This window comes from Oncorhynchus gorbuscha, linkage group LG17, assembly GCF_021184085.1.
Source record: "Oncorhynchus gorbuscha isolate QuinsamMale2020 ecotype Even-year linkage group LG17, OgorEven_v1.0, whole genome shotgun sequence".
In the NCBI taxonomy this organism is placed as follows: Eukaryota; Metazoa; Chordata; class Actinopteri; order Salmoniformes; family Salmonidae; genus Oncorhynchus; species Oncorhynchus gorbuscha.
The window spans coordinates 42,251,219-42,275,051 of record NC_060189.1 but is presented as its reverse complement, the minus strand read 5'-3'; the positions used below and the strand labels follow the sequence as shown (position 1 = coordinate 42,275,051).

The 23,833-nt window shown below is 40.9% G+C and overlaps 2 protein-coding genes across 5 annotated transcripts; one reads left to right on the top strand and one right to left on the bottom strand.

Annotated features, from left to right (window-relative positions):
• Window positions 1-1,184: 1,184 nt before the first annotated feature.
• Window positions 1,185-7,793, bottom strand: afg1la (AFG1 like ATPase a). The gene is made up of 13 exons (XM_046309421.1): window positions 7,655-7,793; window positions 6,999-7,207; window positions 6,789-6,840; window positions 6,554-6,655; window positions 6,256-6,386; window positions 5,903-6,002; window positions 5,736-5,794; window positions 5,342-5,424; window positions 5,075-5,145; window positions 4,778-4,878; window positions 3,616-3,756; window positions 3,108-3,215; window positions 1,185-1,770 (listed from the first exon to the last, which is right to left on the bottom strand). Exons 1-13 carry the CDS (start codon window positions 7,779-7,781, stop codon window positions 1,636-1,638), a joined length of 1,419 nt encoding a protein of 472 aa, XP_046165377.1. The 5' UTR covers window positions 7,782-7,793; the 3' UTR covers window positions 1,185-1,635.
• On the top strand, window positions 7,138-23,720 carry LOC124002131 (sex comb on midleg-like protein 4). 4 transcript variants are annotated; one of them, XM_046309423.1, is made up of 8 exons: window positions 7,138-7,411; window positions 15,731-15,954; window positions 19,107-19,236; window positions 19,501-19,701; window positions 20,254-20,412; window positions 20,957-21,175; window positions 21,411-21,556; window positions 22,204-23,720. In XM_046309423.1, exons 2-8 carry the CDS (start codon window positions 15,736-15,738, stop codon window positions 22,327-22,329), a joined length of 1,200 nt encoding a protein of 399 aa, XP_046165379.1. In that variant the 5' UTR covers window positions 7,138-7,411; window positions 15,731-15,735; the 3' UTR covers window positions 22,330-23,720. The 4 variants fall into 4 exon arrangements, with proteins under 4 accessions (XP_046165379.1, XP_046165378.1, XP_046165381.1 ...); XM_046309422.1 differs by lacking the exon at window positions 7,138-7,411 and adding an exon at window positions 7,970-8,186; XM_046309425.1 differs by lacking the exon at window positions 7,138-7,411 and adding an exon at window positions 14,562-14,701.
• Window positions 23,721-23,833: the final 113 nt, after the last annotated feature.

The window sequence follows — 23,833 nt, the reverse complement described above, 5'->3', positions numbered from 1 at the left end:
GCTGAAGTGAATCTGTCCTCAGTTGCAACACTCTACCGAGTTCTAAACTGCCTCTGGACGCAACGTCAGCACAATAACTGTTAGTCAGGGGCTTCATGACATGGGCCGTACACAAGCCTAAGATCATCATTGGCTGGAGTAGCTTAAAGCTCGCTGCCAGTGGAAACGCGTTCTGGAGTGATGAATCACACTTCATCATCTGGCAGTCCGACGAGCTAATCTGGGTTTGGCGGATGCCAGGAGAACGCTACCTGCCCGAATCTATAGCGCCAACTGTAAAGTTTGGTGGATGAGGAATAATGGTCAGGGGCTGTTTTTCATGGCTTGGGGTAGGTCCCTTTGTTCCAGTGAAGGGAAATCTTAACGCTACAGCATTCTAGAAGCTTCTGTGCTTCCAACTTTGTGGAAACAGTTATGGGAAGGCCCTTTGCTGTTTCAGCATGACAATGCCCCCGTACATAAAGCAAATTCCATACAGAAATAATTTATTCGAGATCGGTGTGGAAGAACTTGACTAGCCTGCAAAGAGCCTTTACCTCAACCCCATCTAACACCTTTGGGGTGAATTGGAACGCCAACTGCAAGCTAGGCCTAATCACCCAACATCAGTGCCGACCTCACTAATGCTCTTGCGGCTGAATGGAAGCAAGTCCCTTCAGAAATGTTCCAACATCTAGTGGAAAGCCTTCCCAGAAGAGTGGAGGCTGTTAAAGCATCAAAGGGGAGGACCAACTCCATATTAATTCCCATGATTTAGGAATGAGATGTTTGACCAGCAGATGTCCACCTCCTTTTGGTCATAAAGTGTATGTCATGTCAAACTACACAATTGTGCCCAGTAATCTGTGTTTCCTAGCCTGATCCTAGATGTTTGTACTCTCTCCCACTCCAATTATTTGACTTGACAATGAGTGACAAAGAGGTGGCATGACAGCACAGCATAGGCTGGCACTCAGGTTACAGTCATATCTGTTTGCTAAATAAAACTTAAAAACCATGAAGAAGGCAGGATGTTGCTTTCAACATCAGAGACAAGCAGCCTTAAATACATCCATGTGAACCATACTGTAGTCATCACTCTATGATCGTCTCAATAAAATAATACAGTACATCACTTATTAAAATAGACAATCCTTTTCATTATAAGATATCAATAAAATAACAAATGTACCTTGAACCAGTAGTTCCATTTGTAGAAGTGTATTTCATTGAACTTTTTTGCAAAAGCCATTCACACAATATACCCTATCTGCCGTATGTGTACAGTATAGAAAGAAATCCACAGATAAAGGTTTAACTTAAAATGTTCTGCTCAATATGGTCAGTTTGTAAAGTGCAATGGCAAAGTAAAATCATAAAGGCTTGAAGTCATACTTTCTTAGTATAATAAATATATTCCATTGTTTGGAGTCCCTCGTGGTAGTGTATGTGCATGTTTGAGATGGACTACTTTGCAGTCGGACGGCGTAGAATCACTGATCTACAAATCACACTTATTATATGTGATCATGATTGGTGATTCTGCGCCTCACCACGCTCAAACTGATCCCGTCAAATTAACTGATAGTCTGTACTGGTGAGGTGGTTTTCACTGTCCTTGCAGGTAGTGGAGGTTTGGTGAGGGGTACTGTACAGCTACGTGGTGATGGTGCTCCTGTCCCCTTCCAGCCAGTACTCTTCAGTCTGCATCTCAGTGAGGCGAGACACTGTCCTTTGGAAGGCAAAGATCTCCTCTGCTCCACTGAAGATAGACAACTCACTGGCTGCATCCTGATCCAGGAACAACACATGAGGGTGTAAATGCATTCAATAGAAAAACACCATTAGTGAGAGTGTTTGGTATTTTCCTAAAGCCTGAGAACAAAGCAGTTTTGGAGAGAAGCTGAGAAGTCAACAAACAGAAGGTCATAGTGTACAAAACATTGGGAACATCTGCTCTTCCATGACCAGATGAAAGCTGTGATCCCTTACTGGTGTCACCTGTTAAATCCACTTCAAATCGGTGTAGATCAGGGGGCTCCAAACATTTCTAGCATGATTAACTACTTTTTTTAAATAAAACATGTCGCAAGATACTTTTCCAGCTTTCAAATAAGCACATTATTCTCTTCTCCAGTGTCTTTAGTGTACCAGAGAAATTAGTGCACTATGTACTGTCAATATACCTGGTCAACTAAATGGTTAATAAACCACTAAGGGGCCCTATAAAATCTGTGATTTCCCCCATCCCCAAAATTGTTTAATAATTTTCCCAAATTATGTTCTCAGTTGTATTTTTTTGTCTTTCACTCTCAAAATTACAATTGTTCATAGAGAAACAACAAAATAGAATGTTCTATCTTTGTTCTGGAAGACTGGAAGAAATTCCCCTTAAATTGTGCATCTGGCCCTTTAATTGTGCATCTAGTGAGTAAAAGAATATGCCTTCTAAGGCGCCAGTAGAGTGATGATTCTGTATTGCTACTGCTGATTTAATGGGAAAGTTTGAAAATAACAAATAATAGATACAAATGATATTTGTTAATGACAGTTTACGGTGGAGTACTTGAAAATCACATATACTTTCAGAATTGTTTGGCGAGCTACTCAAAGGTGGGCTGCGGTTAACCTTTTAGGAGACCCCTGGTGTAGATGAAGGGGAGAAGACAGGTTAAAGAAGGATTTTTAAGCCTCGATACAATTGAAACATGGATTGTGTATTTGCGCCATGTAGAGGGTGAATGGGCAAGAAAAAAGACTTAAGTGTCTTTGAACGGGGTATGGTAGTAGGTGCCCGGCGCACCAGTTTGTGTGTCAAGAACTGCAACTCTGCTGAGTTTTTCCATGCTCAACAGTTTCCTGTGTGTATCAAGAATGATCCACCACCCAAAGGACCTCCAGCCAACTTGACAACTGTGGGAAGCATTGTAGTCAACATGGGCCAGCATCCTTGAAGAAGGCTTTCAACACCTTGCCCCAACAAATTGAGGCTGTTCTGAGGTAAAAAAAATGGGGTGCAACTCAATATCCTTATGCTTCGTACACTCAGTATATTGTAGGTCATATACTCTCTACCTAAGTTAGAGATCAAGAAAATAATGTTGAGAGTATTTGGCTGCAATTTGTACCTTTTTTAGGTTGAGATCATCCATGAGTTCATGATGGTGGTGTTCGTGATCTCCGTCGTGTACAAAGATGTCATCCAGAGGGTGATCGGCCAGAATCACCACTCGTACCTGGGGGACCCAGGATGAGACAGTTACTGACAGTGGTTGTTCTCATCAAGCCTGGTCCTAAATCGGGGAACAGGCTAGTTTTTAGCAACTCAAAAAAAAGTGCATCAAACAATGCTAATCACAAAACCTCAGCGGTACGTATAAAAAGCACACTCATATCAAAGGATAGTCTCAAAAAACAATCACAATGTGTTACAATAATAGAAGACGTGAGATAAGAATTTATGGAGCAAAGACAAAAGTTTCCTTATAAACCATACTATATGAAAATGATCCAGCCTCGAGCTTAGAAATAAAGCCCTCTGTTTCAACCTCCCTGTATGATTATGCTTGTTGATTTGGTTTCTTATTAGGTGCAAATAAATAACATAGATTAAAACTAAGTGGTTTGTAATGTTACCTTGTGTTCATAGAAGGCATCGATAAGCGTGATCAAGCGTCTCGCTTGAGTCTTCTTGTTCATAGTGAGCAGGGGAATGTTCCTAATGAATACAGTATCAAACTGCCTGGAAATCTCCAAGTAGTCACTGGCACCCAATGGCTAGAATACAAAACACATCATGTATAAGTATGCACCTTACAGTACAGGGAGTGCATACATACAGTGAGTTCGGAAGGTATTGGGACAGTGATATGTTTTGTTGTTTTGGCTCTGTACTCCAGGACTTTGGACTTGAAATGATACTATGACTACGAGGATAAAGTGCAGACTGTCAGCTTTAATTTGAGGGTATTTACATCCCTATCGGGTGACCCGTTTAGAAGCTACAGCACTTCATTTACTCTCCCCATTCTATGGAACCAAAAGTATTGGAACAAATTCACTTACATGTATCAAAGTAGTCAAAAGTTTAATATTTGGTCCAATCTTCTTAGCACACAATGGTTGCATCAAGCTTGTGACTCTACAAACTTGTTGGATGCATTTGCTGTTTGTTTTGGTTGTGTTTGACTATTTTGTGCTCAATAGAAATGAATGGTACATAAGGTATTGTGTCATTTGAGTCACTTTTACTGGAAATAAGAATATGTTTCTAAACCCTTCTACATGAATGTGGATGCTACCATGATTACAGATAATCCTGAATTAAATGGTAAACAATGAGTGAGAAAGTTAGTGAGGGGGGGGGTATGATATTTGTGCATCTAACTGTCTCGCTCATCATTATCCGTAATAATGGTAGCATTCAGATTAATGTAGAAGTGTTTAGAAACATATTATACTCTTATTTACAATAAAAGTGACTCCAAAATGACAATACATAATTGACCATTCATTTCTATTGTTCACAAAATAATCTGGGTTAAAAAAAAAAGTGGTAATTTCTAAACGTTTGACCTGAGATGGATTTTTTAAATTTAAATATCCTCAAATTAAATCTGACATTCTGCACTTTAACATCATAGTAGTACAGAGCAATAACATTGCGTGTCCCAATACTGTTAGGCATACTAAATACAGTGAGCTCCATGTGATCCCTGTGGGAATTGAACCAACAACTCTTACCAACTAAGTAACACAGGACGTACAGTCAAACGTACAGTCTGCTGTGGTCACTTACTCTATCACACAGCTCCTCGAAGGTACAGTCTGCTATGGTCCCACAGGTTTTCATAAGACTGACCTCCCTGGCTAGTAGTTTCAGAGTCCTTGGCCGTGTTACTAGAGAAAGAAAATGAACATCTGGTTCAGCTAAATTACAAGTAATAAACTCAACATGCTGGAACACAATGAGGCTCAATATATTATTAAGTATACCATTAATACAGAATGTTATGTTCATATCATGCACCTATAATTATAAACCGCTCCACCGATCCCTCTTTATCTACACTCAATGACAACGTGAGCATCTTACTGTCGTTCTGTTTGAAGGCCAGCTCGTCAAACAGCTTGTCCAGTATTGCCTCAACACAAGGTTCACTCGAGCTGTGTCGAAAAAGGGTAACATAGCAAAATATGATGAACCACATTATTTAAAACATTGAAACAATACTGATCAAACACAAATTGGCTTGAAAGAAAGAGTTCCATATTAAAATAAATACTACCAAATATAACCTAGTAATTTGAGTATTGAAATGCCTCATTGCTATATCCATGGTTTGTACCATGCAGTTCTTACAGGAAGTACAGTTTCCCAGCTGAGGGTCTGTTTCTTCTGCGGTAGTCTATCCCAGAGTCCAGACGAAGCTCTTGGCAATAGTTCTGCATGAAAGAGGCAGACTACCGTAAGACAAACCTTGCCTGTATGTTTTCAAATCAAATCACATTTTATTGGTCACATACACATATTTAACAGATGTTATGGCGGGTGTAACGAAATGCTTGTGTTCCAAGCTCCAACAGTGCAGTCGTATCTAACAATTCACAACAATACACACAAATCTAAAAGTAAAATAATAGGATTAAGGAATATATAAATATTAGGATGAGCCATGTCAGAGTGGCATTGACTAAAATACAGTAGAATACATGTCTTATATACAAAATCAATCAGAAATGTATTTCTTATTTACCTTCAACACAGCAATAAATGGCACAAAGTTGACCCTCTGTAGTCCGTTCTTGTACAAATCTAGAAGGGAGGAATAGGTCTGGTTAGATCAGTATAGATTGTCCTCTATGGATTGTGCTGAACGCAGCTCAACAAGGTATTTGTTTTGTGATGTAATATTCTACTTGCCCTCTGGGGGCCGGTTGGACGTGGCCACGACAACAACCCCATTCTTAAAGAGGTTTTCAAAGAGCTGTTTCAGAATCATGGCATCTGCAATGTCTGTCACCTGTGGAATGAATTTACAACAAATTCACTCATATTGTTCTATCCGGTTATATTTTCATGCATCCAAAACTGGGAACCATGCATAGAATAAAACTATTAGTCCAACTCTAAAACAGGCTTTGGCTAAAACAGGATTCCTCATTATCACATCCATACATTAGCTAACGCTATTCAGATGATTTTGTACAATTATAACATGAAGGTATAACAGTAGTTATAAGTGATCAGTAAGAGGAATATCCCCCAGACCTCACCTGAAACTCATCAAAGCACAACAGACAGGCCTCTTCACTGATCTCCTCTGCTATTGGTGCAATCGGGTCATAGACTTTAGCCATCCTCCCAGCTTTCCTTTTTGGCAAGCTCTTTTTAAGGCGATGTATCCCTAAATACAGTAAGTAAAAGAACAAAGATTGAGTCGACTCTGGACCCACTCATAGATCTCAGTTCAATCAATCAATCAATCTGAATCTATTGCTCAACTCATTATTGACATTAAGTATGATCAACAAGTCATGTCAAATGGCCATTTAGCGACACAACTTAACCTACTATTATGTACATCTAACATGAAGCCGTGGAAATGCACCCTCTTTTTCTTCTCTGTCTCCACATAGGAGTAGAACATGTCCATAACCATCGTTTTCCCTGTGCCTATAAATAAAACAGAGAAAAACGGAAAGATAATTCATTGTTTCAAATGTGCAATGTAGTCAAAAAGGGAAATATCATAAATGTAATGCTAAAGTGGCAGCACAAAGATGGATATTATAGAGCTACTACTTACCAACATCTCCATAGATGTAGTACCCTTTTGGGGGCTTTGGCTTAGAGAAAAACTGTAAAATAAAATAGACAGTGTTCAATGTATTGTGAGTCTGTGTGAATATAGGGTTAACTATAGATTATAGTCTATACTTTAATGTGTTTTGACAGTGGTAAAAATCAAATAATGTATTATGGACATCAGTAAGAACATGCATAGAAATCAGATTACCTTCGAGAAGAGGGACGTAGGCTGGTTGTTGTAACCTCTTAGGGTTTTGTGCATTTTATCCAAGGTCTGAACCACGGCTTTTTGATGTGGGTCCTCTTGCAGCGACTCATCCCTGACCAGACTGTTGTAGTGCTCCAGTGGTCCGCTGTACGCTGCGGCAGCATTGCTGTCTTCTGCAGCCGGCTGGGGGAGAGCATCCGTCGAATAGCCTGAGCAGTAGAAAATATCACGGAATCGGAATTATCGGTACATCCTGAAGCTGTATTAGTACTAGTTAAATAATTAGCGAGACCACCTGTGGCGGTTATTGGTTAAGGTGCTAAGAGCAGAAACGTAACGTTATTCATTTAGCGAGCAAACTGTCCAAAGCCAAAAGGTTCAGTCAGCGATTCGGTATTCCTTCGTCTCTAAAGGTAAGTTGTGTAATCACCGTAACAATGTAAGTAGCTATCTAAAAATGCAATTATAATAATGGCTGATTGACGCATAGGTTGCTAGATAATTCGCTATCTAGTCTAGACAGGTCATGAATAAAATTAAGTTTGACAGCTGACACTAGCGGTTTAGAGAAGTTAGCTATGCTAACTGTCAGTACTCATTTTGAACAACACACAGCAGTCAATCTAGCTCTTGCCTCACCAAAATAATATTCTCACCTCGTCTGGAAATGTTAGTCACACCGTTGCATATCGTTTTCGAGGAATAGTACTGATCTTTCAGTAGAAATCTAATGATGGGTGACACCAAGGGCGACATCTTTGACGACAACATGAACGTCGCCATTTTGGCTTCAATTCCAACTTTATTGAACAAGGCGGAAATGCACAAAACGATTCTGAAGTGCGTCAGGAGAGGGCAGTAGTAAAAGAGAGAGGCCCAACTCGGCGGAAAATGTGTCCCTCCTGCCGGTGGCACTCTTTTCGTTGTTTTGTCCACCAAGCAAAGAGTTTGAAAGTGAGAAATCAATGAGTGTCGAATTTGGTCAACAACAAAAATTAATGACTTATTTTATCACATGAGGTTTATTTGATAAAATATAATTTTTGGAATGCTTAAAGTTGCTACGAGTGTACTGATATAAGTAGGACTCGTGATATCACGGCAACATAAACACTAACTTTGAGATGTCTCCAGATGGATATTCAGCCTGAATGTATTTGGAGCCAGATAGCTGCCAAAAGGTTGAACGTATGTATTGTTAGGATTGTAAGAAAGTCTATACCTAAATTGTTAAGATCGTGAGAAAAGCCATGTGTGAAACATGAAACGTAACCATTAAATTAGATCTGTAAAATGTACAAACCCTATGTTACGACTATGAATTAACATTTAGTCATGAAATTCTTACTTTACGTCTCCCTTTACTCAGTTACAAATATTTTTTTATACTTACAAACCTTTGTCAGGAATGGAAAGGACATGAACTGAACGTAGCTAGTCAAAGTTAGCTAGTCAATCAAGCAACTGTAGCCCAGACTTTAGTTGTTTTGCAGCTTTCAAAAGCAGCAGACAAAATAAAAGTCTTGAGCTTGTTTTAGAATGACGTTCAATAACAAACAAAAAATAATTTCCACCAAAAATGACATACCCAAATATAACTGCCTGTAGCTCAGGACCTGAAGCAAGGACATCAAATGATTGATACTATTTGAAAGGAAACCGTTTGAAGTTTGTGTAATTGTGAAATTAATGTAGGAAAATATAATACATTAGATCTGGTAAAAGCCTTTTTTCATCTTTGAAATGCAAGAGAAAGGCCATACTTTCAGTTGAATAATTACATTACTACACAATATTTTGTATCAAGTCTGCCCCGAGTTTGCCCAAATGTGCCGAATTGGTCAATTAATACATTGTCAAGTACAGAACTATAGATAACATACAAAAATGCTATGGTATTAAAAAATAAAAGTTTACACACTCCCAGGAATGTCATACATGATGGATCATTAGCTTATACACTAACTTTCAAACATCTAGATGGCCGGGCGGGGTGGGTGTGGAGCCAGAGACAGCGGTGGGGTCAAACTGTAGACCCCAGTTCCCGCATTTGAACATCACAATTGATTTTATCAAACAAAATGATGTTATATTTTATCTCTGGGACCCTTAGGATGACAAATCAAAGCAAGATTACTGAATGTAAGTACATTATTTACCTTCAGAGGTGAATGTATCAATCCAGTTGCTGTGATCATTTTTGTTGTTGTTGTGCACTCCTCAAACAATAGCATGGTATTTTTTCACTGTAATAGCTACTGTTAATTGAACATATTAGACATGTCTATGTCCCGGAAAGATAGCTGTATACAACGTCATTCTAGTCACGTTAGCAACAACCGTCCAGGTTTAGGGATACCCATCCCGTAGTTTGGCCGCCGGCCAAACTGAGCAATCGTGGGAGAAGGGCCTTGGTCAGGGAGGTGACCAAGAACCCGATGGTCACTCTGACAGAACTCCAGAGTTTCTCTGTGGAGATGGGAGAACCTTCCAGACGGGCAACCATCTCAGCAGCACTCCACCACGCCACACCAGCACGCCACTCCTCAGTAAAAGGCACATGACAGCCCGCTTGGAGTTTGCCAAAAGGCACCTAAGGACTCTCAGACCATGATAAATAAGATTCTCAGGTCTGATGAAACCAAGACTGAACTCTTTGGCCAGAATGCCAAGCGTCACGTCTGGAGGAAACCTGGTACCATCCCTACGGCGCAGCATGGTGGTAGCAGCATCATGCTGTGGGGATGTCTTTCAGCGGTAGGGACTGGGAGACTAGCCAGGATCGAGGGAAAAATGAACGGAGCAAAGTACAGAGAGATCCTTGATGAAAAACAGCTCAGGACCTCAGACTGGGGCCAAGTTTCAACTTCCAACTGGACAATCACCCTAAGCACACAGCCAAGACAACGCAGAAGTGGCTTCGGGATAAGTCTCTGAATGTCCTCGAGCGTCCCAGTCAGAGACCAGACTTGAACCTGATGGCGACAAAGAACATGGCTGACGTTTTACATTCTCACTGGAATATGCCCAGATGCGTGGCCTTTTGCGTGAAGAAAAGACGCAGGAAAAGGAGCCACAGATCAGGCAACATTCTGAGAATCTGTAGGCGAGCTAGTAAACTCCCATTGCCATCCGTTCTTCTTGCTAACGTGCAATCATGGGAAAATACAATTGATGACCTACGTTTTAAGATTACCCTACCAATGGGACATCAAAAACTAACATCTTATATTTCACCGAGACATGGCTGAACGATGATACGGACAATATAGACCTAGCGGGATGTTACATGCATCGGCAAACAGAGACGCTACCTCTGGTAGGACGAAGGGTGGGGGTGTGTGTCTATTTGTCAATAACAGCTGGTGTGCGATGTCTAATATTAAAGAAGTCTCGAGGTATTGCTCGCCTGAGGTAGAGTACCTTTTGATAACCTGTAGACCACACTATCTACCAAGAGAGTTCTCATTTATATTATTTGTAGCCATCTTTTTACCACCACAGAACGAAGCTGGCACTAAGACTGCTCTCAACCAACTCTATAAGGCCATAAGCAAAGAAGAAAAGGCTCACTCAGAAGCAGCGCTCCTAGTGGCCGAGGACTTTAATGCAGGCAAACTTAAATCAGTTTTTCCAAATTTTTACCAGCATGTCACATGTGCAACCAGAAAAAAAGATTCCTTGACCACCTTTACTCCACACACAGAGATACATACAAAGCTCTCCCCAACCTCCATTTGGCAACTCTGACCATAATTCTATCCTCCTGATTCCTGCTTAAGCACATTCACGTCAGGGTATATAGAGCCGTTTTGGCCACCTGGCTCGCTGCGAACTGTGTGAAGACCATTTCTTCCTAACAAAGACCGTAATTAATTTGCCATAATTTTACGTAATTATGACAACATTGAATGTGGTGCAATGTAACAGCAATATTTAGACTTAGGGTTGCCACCCGTTCAATAAAATACGGAACGGTTCTGTATTTCACTGAAAGAATAATAAACCTTTTGTTTTCGAAATGATAGTTTCTGGATTTGACCAGCTTTTTTACATGGCACATATTGCACTTTTACTTTCTTCTCCAACACTGTTTTTGCATGATTTAAACCTCCAATAATCGGTATTGGTATCGGCGTTGAAAAATCACAATCGGTCGACCTGTTCATTGACTACAGCTCAGCGTTCAACACCATAGTGCCCTCAAAGCTCATCACTAAGCTGAGGACTCTGGGACTAAACACCTCTCTCTGCAACCGGATCCTGGACTTCCTGACGGGCCGCCCCAGGTGGTAAGAGTAGGCAACAACACGTCTGCCATGCTGATCCTTAACACTGGGGCCCCTCAGGGGTGTGTACTTACTCTCCTCCTGTATTCCCTGTTCACCCATGACTGCGTGGTGAAGCACGACTCCAACACCATCATTAAGTTTGCTGACGAAACAACAGTGGTAGGCCTGATCACCAACAACGATGAGACGGCCTATAGGGAGGTGGTCAGAGAACTGGCAGTGTGGTGCCAGGACAACATCCTCTCCCTCAATGTGAGCAAGACAAAGGAGCTGATCGTGGACTACAGGAAAAGGCGGGCCGAACAGGCCCCCATTAACATCGACGGGGCTGTAGTGGAGCGTGTCGAGAGTTCCAAGTTCCTTGGTGTCCACATCACCAACGAACTATCATGGTCCAAACATACCAAGACAGTTGTGAAGAGGACATGACAAAACCTTTTCCCCCTCAGGAGACTGAAAAGATTTGGCATGGGTCCCCAGATCCTCTAAAAGTTCTACAGCTGCACCATCAAGAGCATCCTGACCGGTTGTATTAGCGCCTGGTATGGCAACTGCTCGGCATCTGACCATAAGGCGCTACAGAGGGTAGTGCGAACGGCCCAGTACTGCCAAACTTCCTGCCATCGAGGACCTATACAATAGGCGGTGTCAGAGGAAAGCCAATAAAATTGTCAGAGACTTCAGTCACCCAAGTCACAGACTGTTTTCTCTGGTACAGCATGGCAAGCGGTACCGGAGGGCCAAGCCTAGGACCAAAAGGCTCCTCAACAGCTTCTACCCCCAAGCCATAAAACTGCTGAACAATTTAATAAAACCGCCACTGGACAATTTGCTTTGACTTTTTTGTACACTGCTGCTACTCGCTGTTTATTATCTACGCATAGTCACTTCACCCTCACCTACATGCACAAATGATCTCAACTAACCTGTACCCCGCACACTGACCCTGTACCAGTGCCCCCTGTATATAGCCTCGTTATTCTTATGGTGTTACTTTTTATTTTAGTCAACTTGGTAAACATTTTCTTAACTCTTCTTGAACTGCACTGTTGGTTAAGGGCTTGTAAGTAAGCATTTCACGGTAAAGTCTACACTTGTTGTATTCAGAGCGACTGACAAATAAAGTTGGATTTGATTGAACATCTCTGGAGAGACCTGAAAATAGCTCTGCAGCAATGCTACCCATCCAACCTGACCGAGCTTGAGAGGATCTGCAGAGGAGAATGGGAGTAATTTCCCAAATACAGGTGTGCCAAGCTTGTAGCATCATACCCAAGAAGACTAGGGGCTGTAATCGCTGCCAAAGGTGCTTCAACAAAGTACTGAGTAAATTGTCTTAATACTTATGTAAACGTGATATTTAGGTTTTACTTTTTTTTAAATACATTTGCAAAAATGTCTAAACCTGTTTTTGCTTTGTCATTATGGGTTATTGTGTATAGATTGAGGAGAGAAAAAAACATGTTAATCCATTTTAGAATATGGCTGTAACGTAACCAAATGTGGAAAAGTCAAGGGTTCTGAATGCTTTCCAAATGCACTGTATTTGTCATGTAGTGACGACATGTCTTTCATGTGCATATGACAAATTAACAAACAAACTTGACGAAAACATTCCAACGGTCAGAACTGGGTCGTTCCACAAAATGAGTGTCCTTTGATATGTTAAGTAGACATTTTTACAAATGTTTAATTTTAAAATACTTTTATATGAAATGAAGTGCCCTTTGGTGTAGTCCACTTGGAGAATTCAATACTTCTAATTGTCAATATGAATGAAGACTTGCTAATAAAGTGCATTTTTAGTCATTTATGAAGGTTATTATTTATTTTATGTGTCTAGTGATTCATTTACATCTGTCTATAATTTCAAGGTCAACCCTGTTACGTGAACTGAACTCTTGTTTTAATATGGTCAATTTCAAAAGAAACATTGAACATCTAATAGTCAAATCATAGTGTTAAAGTAGGTGAGCTGGTTCTACTTTGGCCATTTTCTGGTGTTGTGTGGTGAAAATGAGCGTAACATCAACCCTGTTACCTACCCATATATAGACAGGCTAGACTTATTTTAACAATTTCATTTGTTTTTGTGAATCTTGCATTCAGTTGCCCCTCCTTGTTGCACACCACAAGCTTCCATTCCCTGTGTCACAAGGGGATTCATGGCTGATTTAACTAGTAATTACCAGTTGGAGGGCCTTCCAAATGGATTTTTACCAGATGTGGTAATATCCCACTTGGTCACAAACAAACGTAACACCACTAACCATCCATTGTAGAGCCGTATAATATCACTCATTGGAAGTACAAGACGTAGACTGTCACAACTTCCACCGAAGTTAGTCCCTCTCCTTGTTCGGGCAGCGTTCGGCATTACTGGTTTTCTAGCCGCCACCGATCCACTTTTCATTTTCCATTTGTTTTGTCTTCATTGTACACACCTGATTTCCATTCCCATTATTAAATGTTCCTTATTTAACCCTTTGGTTCCCCATGGTTTTGTGCGTGTTTGTTCGTTGTAAGTTGGTCTGTATTTGTGAGCTTGATTATTTTCCTTCTTGGAATATTTTATATTTTGAGTAAAGTTACGTGAATTACTCATCTCTGTGTCCTGCGCCTGACTCCGCCTTACCTGCTACACCTAGACGACTTACATAGACCTACACTTTGACATACTGTGGAGTACGATGTCTAGTTTTTGATTAAATCGATATAAGATAATACAAATATTCATTTTTTAATTCAGCTGGAGAGGCACTTACTATAGTTTTTTTTTTTTTTACTCTCAAGATAGGAAAATATTACCGCATGCCAAAAGTTTGCAAAGCGGTTACCAAGGCAAAAAGTGACTATTTGAAGAATCTCAAATATAAAATATATTTAGACTTTTTTGGTTACGACATGATTCCATGTGTTATTTCATATTTTTGATGTCTTCACCATTATTCTACAATGTAGAAAATAGTAAAAATGAAGAAAAACCCTTGAATGAGAAGGTGTGTCCCAACTTTGGACCGGTAGCATATGCACACACTCAATACTTAATTAATTTCCTATTGTAGTTAGCGGTTGGTTTCAGGATGTCTTCTGTACTCATTATTCATCCTCCACAGTTTTGAGGGAAACTGACTCAAGCGGCAAACCATGGGAGTTACAGCCACCATGGTGTTACAGGCTTGTTGCCATGACAACAGTAGAACGTTTCTGGCAGAGACACAGACACACACACATACACACACACACACACCATTACAGTGGAATCTGCCCTGCTTGGATATTCCACTCTACGTTGCGGTTCAAGAGATTTAGAAGCAGGCAAATACACTCAGACACAGACAGAACAGAGGAGGATTCAGTAGGAGATCAACTGAAAAGGGATATACTCTCCAATCCTCATTCTTTCTGATGGTGTGTGCATATTGGCTATGTCTTCTCTTCCTATTTTTCATTGTCTTTGTCTGCATGAAGGAAGGATGAAGCATGCTGCATGCTACTGCTATAGTCTGACCACTGATATAATTTAGCAGTGCCTGTGTGCATAGCCTTCTGTGCTGTGTATATATGAGACATGTATGTATCATTTTTTTTTCATCAGTAGGATGGCACTTGAGGCTGCTGCATTTTTTAAATATTAGGGTGAGCACTGTCATCGTAATGGTAGTTCATAGCTGTGTAGTGAAATCAATTCCTCCCTCCCTCTGCCACTGCTGAATGCATTAGTGTAATGAGATGTCTGCAGCCAGCCAGCCAGCCTGTGTGCCGTGCAGCAGTAGCAGCAGCAGCAGAGACGAAGGGAGCAGGGAGAAACACGTACAGTACAGCAGCTAGAGGCAAAATGGCTTTCACAGCCTGCTGAGGGAGTGTGCTGTGCATAGAACCTTCTCCTGCGGATCTGGACTCTAACAGGGATCGAAGAAGGGAAGAGCTTGCTTCTCAAGCGTTCTAGATCAGAGGAGATCAGGTAACGGAGGCGCTGGTAGACAAGCAGCCAGAATGTTGGGGCTCACAATGAAGATAGGATGGACTGGGTGGTAGAGCTGTTCCATCGGGGGGAACTTGCTTTAGGCATTGTTGCCTTTTGTGTTGTCTGTTTTTTTAGTGTTCAACTCAATTTTCTGTAGCTGGCTGCATTAGTGCCCTGCAGCAGAATGTCTTGCAGGCTCTTCTGTTTACTGTTGTTGTGGTTAATGTTATGTGACAGCATCTTTTTTTCCACATCCGCCTCAGTAGCTGGATTATGGAGGCACAATGTAAATAGATTCTTATGTAGCATGTGTATGTTTGTTATATGTGAAGAGATGATTGATTCTATGAAAGAACAATGTTGATGTACGACGTGTGCACTAACAGTGGTTTAGATTACAAGCCATGCAGTCTTAAATGATTATTATTGTATCTCCCTTTGTGTTTCCCTCCTTCCTGTATGTCTCCCTGCAGCTCCAATGAGTGTACTTGCAGCAGCACAGAAAGCAGACAGCAACAGTGAAATGCAGTCGCCTGCAGTGTCTCCTTCCTTCCTCCCCAGCCAGCCAGGAAAGATTCCCGGCAGGAAGAGAGGGAGACCCCCACTTCATCGCAAGATGGATTTTCCAACCCACTACCCTGATTCCCTTCCTCCTCTCAAAGTTCCCAAGAAGAGGGGGAGAAAGCCTGGCTTCAAGGTCAGTGTCAGGGATGGGAAGGGAGGGAAATAGAAGAGGAGGGTATGGGATAGGATGGGGGGAAAGAGAGGGGAAGGGGGGTGGCAATGGGGATGCAGTGTGTTTAAAAATGCATATGATGATGTAGCAAGACACCCCATTTCATTTATATTTAGTGGGGGTCATATTTGTCTGAAAAAGACTTAACATGAGGTAGGTTTGTTGAATTGATTAGTATTCTGATTGGCCACTGTGTATGCCTAGCAAAAATGTCTGCATTGTTTAAGTGATTGGTGAGTGTCGCAATAAGAATAGGGATAATGGATAATAATATTGTGAATCATTTCATAAAAAGTGATTTTATTTACACTGAACAAAAATATAAACGCAACATGCAACAATTTCAAAGATGTTACAGTTCATATGAGGAAATCAGCCAATTGAAATAAATAAATTAGGCCCTAATCTATGGATTTCACTTGACTGGGAATATAGATATGCATCTGTTGGTTACAGAAACCTTTTTAAAAACTGGGCCTCACAATGGGCCTCAGGGACTTGGCAATTTGAATGCACAAAAATACATTGACATCGATAAAATGCAATTGTGTTTGTTGTCTGTAGCTTATGCCTGCCCATACCATAACCCCACCGCCACCATGGGGCACACTGTTTACAACGCTGACATCAGCAAACTGCTCACCCACACGACACTATACCCATGGTCTGCGGTTGTGAGGCTGGTTCGACATAGTGCCAAATTCTCTAAAACAATGTTGGAGGCGGCTTATGATAGAGAAATGACCATTTAATTCCTCTGGCAACAGCTCTGGTGGACATTTCTACAGTCAACATGCCAATTGCACACTCCTTCAAAACTAGAGATATCTGTGGCGTTGTGTGACAGAACGACACATTTTAGAGTGGCCTTTTATTGTCCCCAGCATAAGGTGCACCTGTGTAATGAGCATGCTGTTTAATCAGCTTCTTGGTATGCCACACCTGTCTGGTGGATAGATTATCTTGGCAAAGGAGAAATTCTTACTAACAGGGATGTAAACAAATTTGTGCACTAAATTTGAGAGAAATAAGCTTTTTGTTGGATATTTTATTTCAGCTCATGAAACATGGAACCAACACTTTACATGTTGCGTTTATATTTTTGTTTTGTGTACAATATGCTGTACACGTACAATACCAGTCAAATGTTTGAACAGACCTACTCATTCCAGTTTTTTTTTCTACATTGTGGAATAAAAATGAAGACATCAAAACTATGAAATAACACACATGGATTCATGTAGTAACCAAAAACATTTTGAACAAATCAAAATATATTTTATAATAGAGATGGTCCAATGTAGTCACCCCTTGCCTTGACAGCTTTGCACACTCATGGCATTCTCTCAACCTGCTTCATGAGGTGGTCACCTGTAATGCATTTCAATTAACAGGCGGACCTTGTTAAAAGTTCATTTGTGGAATTTGTTTCCTGCTTAATGTGTTTGAGCCAATCAGTTGTGTTGTGACAAAGTAGGGGTGGTACACAAAAGCTCTATTTGATAGCTCTATTTGGTAAAAAACCCAAGTCCATATTATGGCAAGAGCAGCTCAAATAAGCAAAGAGAAACGACAGCCCATCATTACTTTAAGACAAAGTCAGTCAATCAGGAAAATGTCAATAACTTTTAAAGTTTCTTCAAGTGCAGTCGCAAAAACCATCAAGCACTATGAGGAAACTGGCTCTCGTGAGGACCGCCACAGGAAAGGAAGACCCAGAGTTACCTCTGCTGCAGTGGGTAAGTTCATTATAGTTATCTGCACCTCAGAGTGCACCACAAGTACATGCTTCACAGAGTTCAAGTAACAGACACATCTCAACATCAACTGTTCAGAGGAGACTGTGTGAATCAGGCCTTCATGGTCGATTTGCTGCAAAGAAACCACTGCAAGAGGAAACCAATAAGAAGAAGAGACTTGCTTGGGCCAAGAAACATGAGCAATGTAAATCTGTCATTTGGTCTGATGAGTCCAAATTTAAGATTTTTGGTTCCAACCGCTGTGTAATTTTTGAGACGCAGAGTCGGTGAACGGATGATCTCCGCATGTGTAGTTCCCACCGTGGAGGAGGAGGTGTGATGGTGTGGGGGTGCTTTGCTGGTGATACTGTTGGTGATTTATTTAGAATTTAAGGCACACTTAACCAGCATGGCTTACCACAGAATTCCGCAGCAATACACCATCCCATTTGGTTTGTGCTTTCAATTGTTTTTCAACATGACAATGACCCAAAACACACCTCCAGGCTGTGTGAGGGCTATTTGACCAAGGAGAGTGATGGAGTGCTGCATCAGAAGACCTGGCCTCCACAATCACCCGACCTCAACCCAATTGACCCCAACCCAAATGGTTTGGGATGAGTTGGACCGCAGAGTGAAGGAAAAGCAGCCAACAAGTGCTCAGCAAATGTGGAAACTCCTTCAAGACTATTGGAAAAGCATTCCTCCTCATGAAGTTGGTTGAGAGAATGCCAAGAGTGTGCAAACTATCATCAAGGCAAAGGGTGGCTAATTTGAAGAATCTCAAATATAAAATATATTTTGATTTGTTTAAACTTTTTTGGTTACTACATGATTCCTTATGTGTTATTTCATCGTTTTTATGTCTTCACTATTATTCTACAATGTAGAAAATAGTCAAATTAAGAAAAACCCTTGAATGAGTAGGTGTGTCCAAACGTTTCGTTTGAGGTTTATTGTTTTGTTTTGCTGTGAGTTTCACTTAGTAATAAAAAGATGTGGAACCCAGATCACGCTGCGCTTTGGTCCATTCATTCCATCGATCGTGACAGTTAACTAATGCAAATTGCGAGCCATAATATTTTAATAATAATAGTACTACTACTAATAATATATGCCATGGTTAGAATACTTTTTATCCAAAGCTACTTAGTAATGTGTGCGTACATTTTATGTATGGGTTGCTCCTGGAATCGAACCCACAACCCTGCTGTGAAAGCAACATGCTCTACCAACTGAGCCATACAGGATCATTTTAGACTATTGTTGCTACCTAAAACTGGAATAAAATGCCATTATTTACAAGTGATCCATTTAAACTGTGTACAAACAACCCTGTAGATATTGAGATCCTAGCCTTGTGTCTCCCTGCAGCTGAAGCCCAGGATGGTGATGACTCCCCTGGCCATCTCTCCTCCCAGCAGCACCCCAGAACCAGACATGAGCTCCATCCCCCAGGATGCTGCGACCATCCCTCACTCTGCCACGCCCCAGGTGCTCACAGGTAGGCCACTCCTTTTCGATCCCTCCTAGTGTGTTCCCTGCAGTGTTTATCTACATAAACAAGCAGGGTAACATGGGTGTCTCTCTCTCTCTCTCTCTCTCTCTCTTCTCTCTCTCTCTCTCTCTCTCTCTCTCTCTCTCTCTCTCTCTCTCTCTCTCTCTCTCTCTCTCTCTCTCTCTCTCTCTCTTTGTGTTCCCTGCAGTGTGTATCTACATAAACAAGCAGGGTAACATGGGTGTCTCTCTCTCTGTGTGTTCCCTGCAGTGTTTATCTACATAAACAAGCAGGCCAACATGGGTCCTAACCTGGATAGGAAGAAGCTGCAGCAGCTCCCAGATCATTTTGGGCCTGACAGGCCTTCCGTGGTGCTGCAGCAGGCTGTCCAGGGGTGTATCGACAGTGCCTTCCAGCAGAAAGCTGTGTTCACTCTCCTCACACAGGGCTACGGAGGAGAGAAAATATCAGGTATAACATAAACCCACAGATTGTATGTAGTGTAACTGAGATTTCTGTTTTTATATTCATTTATTTCATTAGTAGAACTAGCCCGTAGGGAAATAACAGAAATTGGCATACACTCATTTGATAATCTAATAACCATGAGGTATCCTTCCTGTCCCATGTCCATTCACCCGCTGAATGACACACATAAACAATCCATGTCTTACTTGTCGCAAGGCTTTAAAATCCTTCTTAACCTGTCTCATTCCCTTCGTCTACGCTGACTGAAGTGGATTTAACAAGTGACATCAATAAGGGAGCAAAGCTTTCACCAGGATTCACCTGGTCAGTCTGTGTCACGGAACGAGCAGGAGTCCTTAATGTTTTGTATACTCAGTGTAGAGAGCAATACTTTTGACCAGGGCCCATAAGGCTCTAGAATAGGGTGACATTTGTTGCTTTGAGACATGGCTGTAGAGATGTGTCGCCTAGGGCAAGGTTAACTGCAACAAGCTTTACTACAATAGGAAATCAACAAAGTTTCTAGGTTAATCAAGTGTTCCTTTTGATTTCCAGCCACCTTCGATGGGAAGCAGCACCTTCTGAGTCTGCCTGTGGTCAACAGCGTTGGCTACGTGCTACGCTTCCTCAAGAAGCTCTGTCGTAGTTTACACTGTGAAAACCTCTTCAGCGACCAACCAATCACCCAGCATAATGCCTCCTACCAATCAGAGGGTAATGTACTGTTGTTTATTCAATTACATTCAAAATACTTTATTTATCCTACAAGGGGCAATTATGTAGGCAGGAGTGCAGATGTGATGCATTGTACATTACTTCTTAGAAAACACAGTCCTGTAACTTAACAAGAGCCTCTGAATAAATGTCCCTCTGAAATATAGTGGGCTCAGTTCCCCAAATATTGTACTATATTACTTCAGATTGCACATGGAAGCACAGAATGACAATTTGTGAAATACACATCATTTGGTGTTTTACTTGTGTAATCCCTAGTAATCCATTATCAAAATCCCTGTATTCCTACCCAAACAGCTGAGACCTCCATGCCAGAAGACTACCTAGAACACTCCCATGTCCCCCAGAAATATCCTAGGCTCAATTCCCCAAACATGTGCGTTTGTTGCTTCGGATCGGACAATTAAAGCACAGAACGGCATTTCAAATACATATTTCAAAGACTTCAGCTTCTATCCAAAAGTGATTCAAAGTATCGTAAATATTCTTTTACTAATGTCATTTCTTTCCATCCATTTCACAGCTGAAACCTCCATGCCAGAGGAGTACCTTCTGGACCCGTCAGACAAACGCTACTCAATGGACCCAGGTGACTCCGCCTTTAGTGCCATAAGCTCCTCCTACTCATCCAAACCGTCCTATGGGTTTCGCTCCTCGCAGCAATTCCCCAACAGCTCCTCCCCCATGGGCATGTGTAGACAGACGTCTAGTCCAAATACTTTCCTGGAAGGTAACAGGATAGGTAAGAGACTGGAGAGTGGAGACTAGAGTTGCAAAATTCTGTTAATTTTCCCAAAATTACCAGGTTTTCCTGCTTTTTCCATTCTGATTCCGGCGATCTTCCAACTGGGTTTTCTGGAAAACCTGGGGATTTTGGGAAAGTTTGTTTCTTGCTATAATCACAATGCCTTAACCAGGTAAAATAGACCCGTAGTGAAATCTTTATTCTGTACCTATCTGTCTCTTTTCTCATCCAGCGTACAATCCATCTCAGGACTCCCAGGAGTCCAAGGTGCCCCCCAGTAAGGACCCTTCCACCTGGAGCGTAGAGGACGTGGTGTGGTTCATCAGAGATGCTGACCCCCATTCCCTGGGCCCTCATGTGGACATATTCAGGAAGCATGTAGGCTACCCCTGTGCTCACTCTTAATTAATTAATATTTTGATACCTTGCATCCTCTCTCCTCATCTTCTCAAAACGCCTTGGATGAGACGGTCAGGGGGGAGGAACAGAGGAACCTTGGACCTTCTCCTCCAATATAGTTGAGAAGGAGGCGAGGAGACTGGGTGAGAGGAATCACAGAAAATCTCAATGAAATTGAGGCCTGCCCAATGGGCAAAACCTGGTTGAAGAAACATTGTTTCCACGTCATTTCAACAACTGCAAAAAATGTGCTGACATTAAATCAACGTGGAAAACTGTTTGGATTAGCAACAAGTCATCAGTTTAAGGGATTTTTTAAAATGCTACCAACTTGCAACCTAAATCCAATGACATGGTGACTTTTTTTGGTTGATTTCACGTTGAATTCACGTTAGTTGACAACCTAACCAAATGTAAATCAAAACTAGATGTTGAACTGACATCTGTGTCCAGTGGATGGATCTGCAACAGTGATCAGATTATATCTGGATGTGATGTTTTGTGAAATACTAACCAGGATTTTGGTCACTTCTTCTATTTTAATTCAGTCAATTCAGTAAACAACACTGATACACGTGTACGATTAGTTTACTTGTGGAGATATAACCTGACTTTCTTTCCCACAGGAGATAGACGGCAACGCGTTGTTACTTCTAAAGAGTGAGATGATCATGAAGTACCTAGGACTGAAGCTGGGGCCAGCCCTGAAGCTCTGCTATCACATCGACAAACTAAAACAAAACAAGTTCTGAATCTGAACATTTTTTCACTTCATCAATCTGTGGGACCCAACTTTGTGGATGCCTCCCAAATGGCACCTTTATACAGTGCACTACTTTTGACCAGAGCACTAAGGGTCCTGGTCAAAAGTAGTACACTATATAGGAAATAGGGTGCCATTTGGGATGCTATATTTGACTAATTATTTAGCATTTTCAGATGCTATGTAGCTAATGAAAAAAAATGTATTCTGACAGAATACATCGTTTTGGGATATTCTAGTTTTGATGTTGAAATAACTTTTTGGTTTATACAGATGCCACAATATGCAAATTCTGGAATGCATAACTGATACACTGGCAGACAATATTGGGAAAAGTAGACTATATTACTTTGAGGATACAGTTGTCCCATAAATGAGTTTATAATGTGCCCAAAGCATATAGCAAGTCACATTTATGATCTGTTGAGAAGTGTGAATTATTTTAGATAAACTATTATTTATACTTGGTCTTCTAAAAACGTAGTTAAGGCCTCACAAATGTGTGATAAACAGATAAAAATTGTCCCATATTGTTTTGATTCTATACCCTCACGAAAGTTATTTGAATGTGTCATAGGGTTGAAGCTACAGATACAGTTCCACATAATGGTTTTTCAAGTTCTATACACATCAATGTAAACTCATATTGTGAAGCATGTGATTAGAAACAGGAATTTAAGCCCATGTTAAACAGAATTCAACTGTTGTTGTTTTTTTACACAAAATAATGTCAACTAAACTCAGTGCAGAAATACAAATGACTTTGCATATTGTTTTACATACTATTTTGATAGAATTGTCAAAGAAAACATGTTTGCGCTCAAATACATGACAATGAGCCATTTCTAGTTGAATATACCAGATTGTCAAATAATTATCATCGCCAGACACCTCACAAATTCGTTGAAACTTGATTATGTGGGTATTTACTATATAAATGTTTTACTATGTTATCCTACTTGAAACAGATTTGGAGAGCATAAGGGATGACAACACTCACCGGGAAAAATGTCTAAGGACCTACAGTATTGGGTTATGAGGCCATATAGCATTGCTTGTGTGTGCCAGTTTGGCAGTATGTGTACATTTTAGTAACCAGTGTATGTGAATGCTGCTGTATATGATTACATGTTAGCCATGCCAAGTCAAATCAAGCTGGGACGATGTCTTTTATTTTGAAAATCATGTTGGAAAAATGTACTGTAAGTCAGAGAATGACCAATGTATGGATGAGTTTACTTGTACTGGTGCTAAAAGAAATTCTCAATGTATTGAATATCTCATGTTTGCTTTTGTGTTGTGAGTTTTAAATGGAAAACACTCAAATGTGTGTATTTAACCTGGCTGTGTATCCTAAGTATTAAATTAAGAAAATATTAAGGGGACAAGGTATGGTTTGAGGAGCATCTTTCTTTGTGATATCGACCAGTTTACGGAATGAAATGAAGCTTAGGATTCATGGAAAAATAAGAATGAAACGTTACCAAATGTGT

Excerpts from the sequence above, each read along its gene's own strand:
- afg1la (XM_046309421.1), bottom strand. The coding sequence starts at position 7,781 with ATGGCGACGTTCATGTTGTCGTCAAAGATGTCGCCCTTGGTGTCACCC. Across the intron at positions 4,879-5,074 it reads GGCCTTCAAACAGAACGACA|TAACACGGCCAAGGACTCTG; the intron begins GTAAGATGCTCA and ends TTCTTTCTCTAG. Across the intron at positions 1,771-3,107 it reads ATGATCTCAACCTAAAAAAG|GATGCAGCCAGTGAGTTGTC; the intron begins GTACAAATTGCA and ends TTCCTGGATCAG.
- LOC124002131 (XM_046309422.1), top strand. The coding sequence starts at position 8,150 with ATGTATTTGGAGCCAGATAGCTGCCAAAAGGTTGAAC. Across the intron at positions 8,187-15,730 it reads TAGCTGCCAAAAGGTTGAAC|CTCCAATGAGTGTACTTGCA; the intron begins GTATGTATTGTT and ends GTCTCCCTGCAG. Across the intron at positions 19,702-20,253 it reads CGGAGGAGAGAAAATATCAG|CCACCTTCGATGGGAAGCAG; the intron begins GTATAACATAAA and ends TTTGATTTCCAG.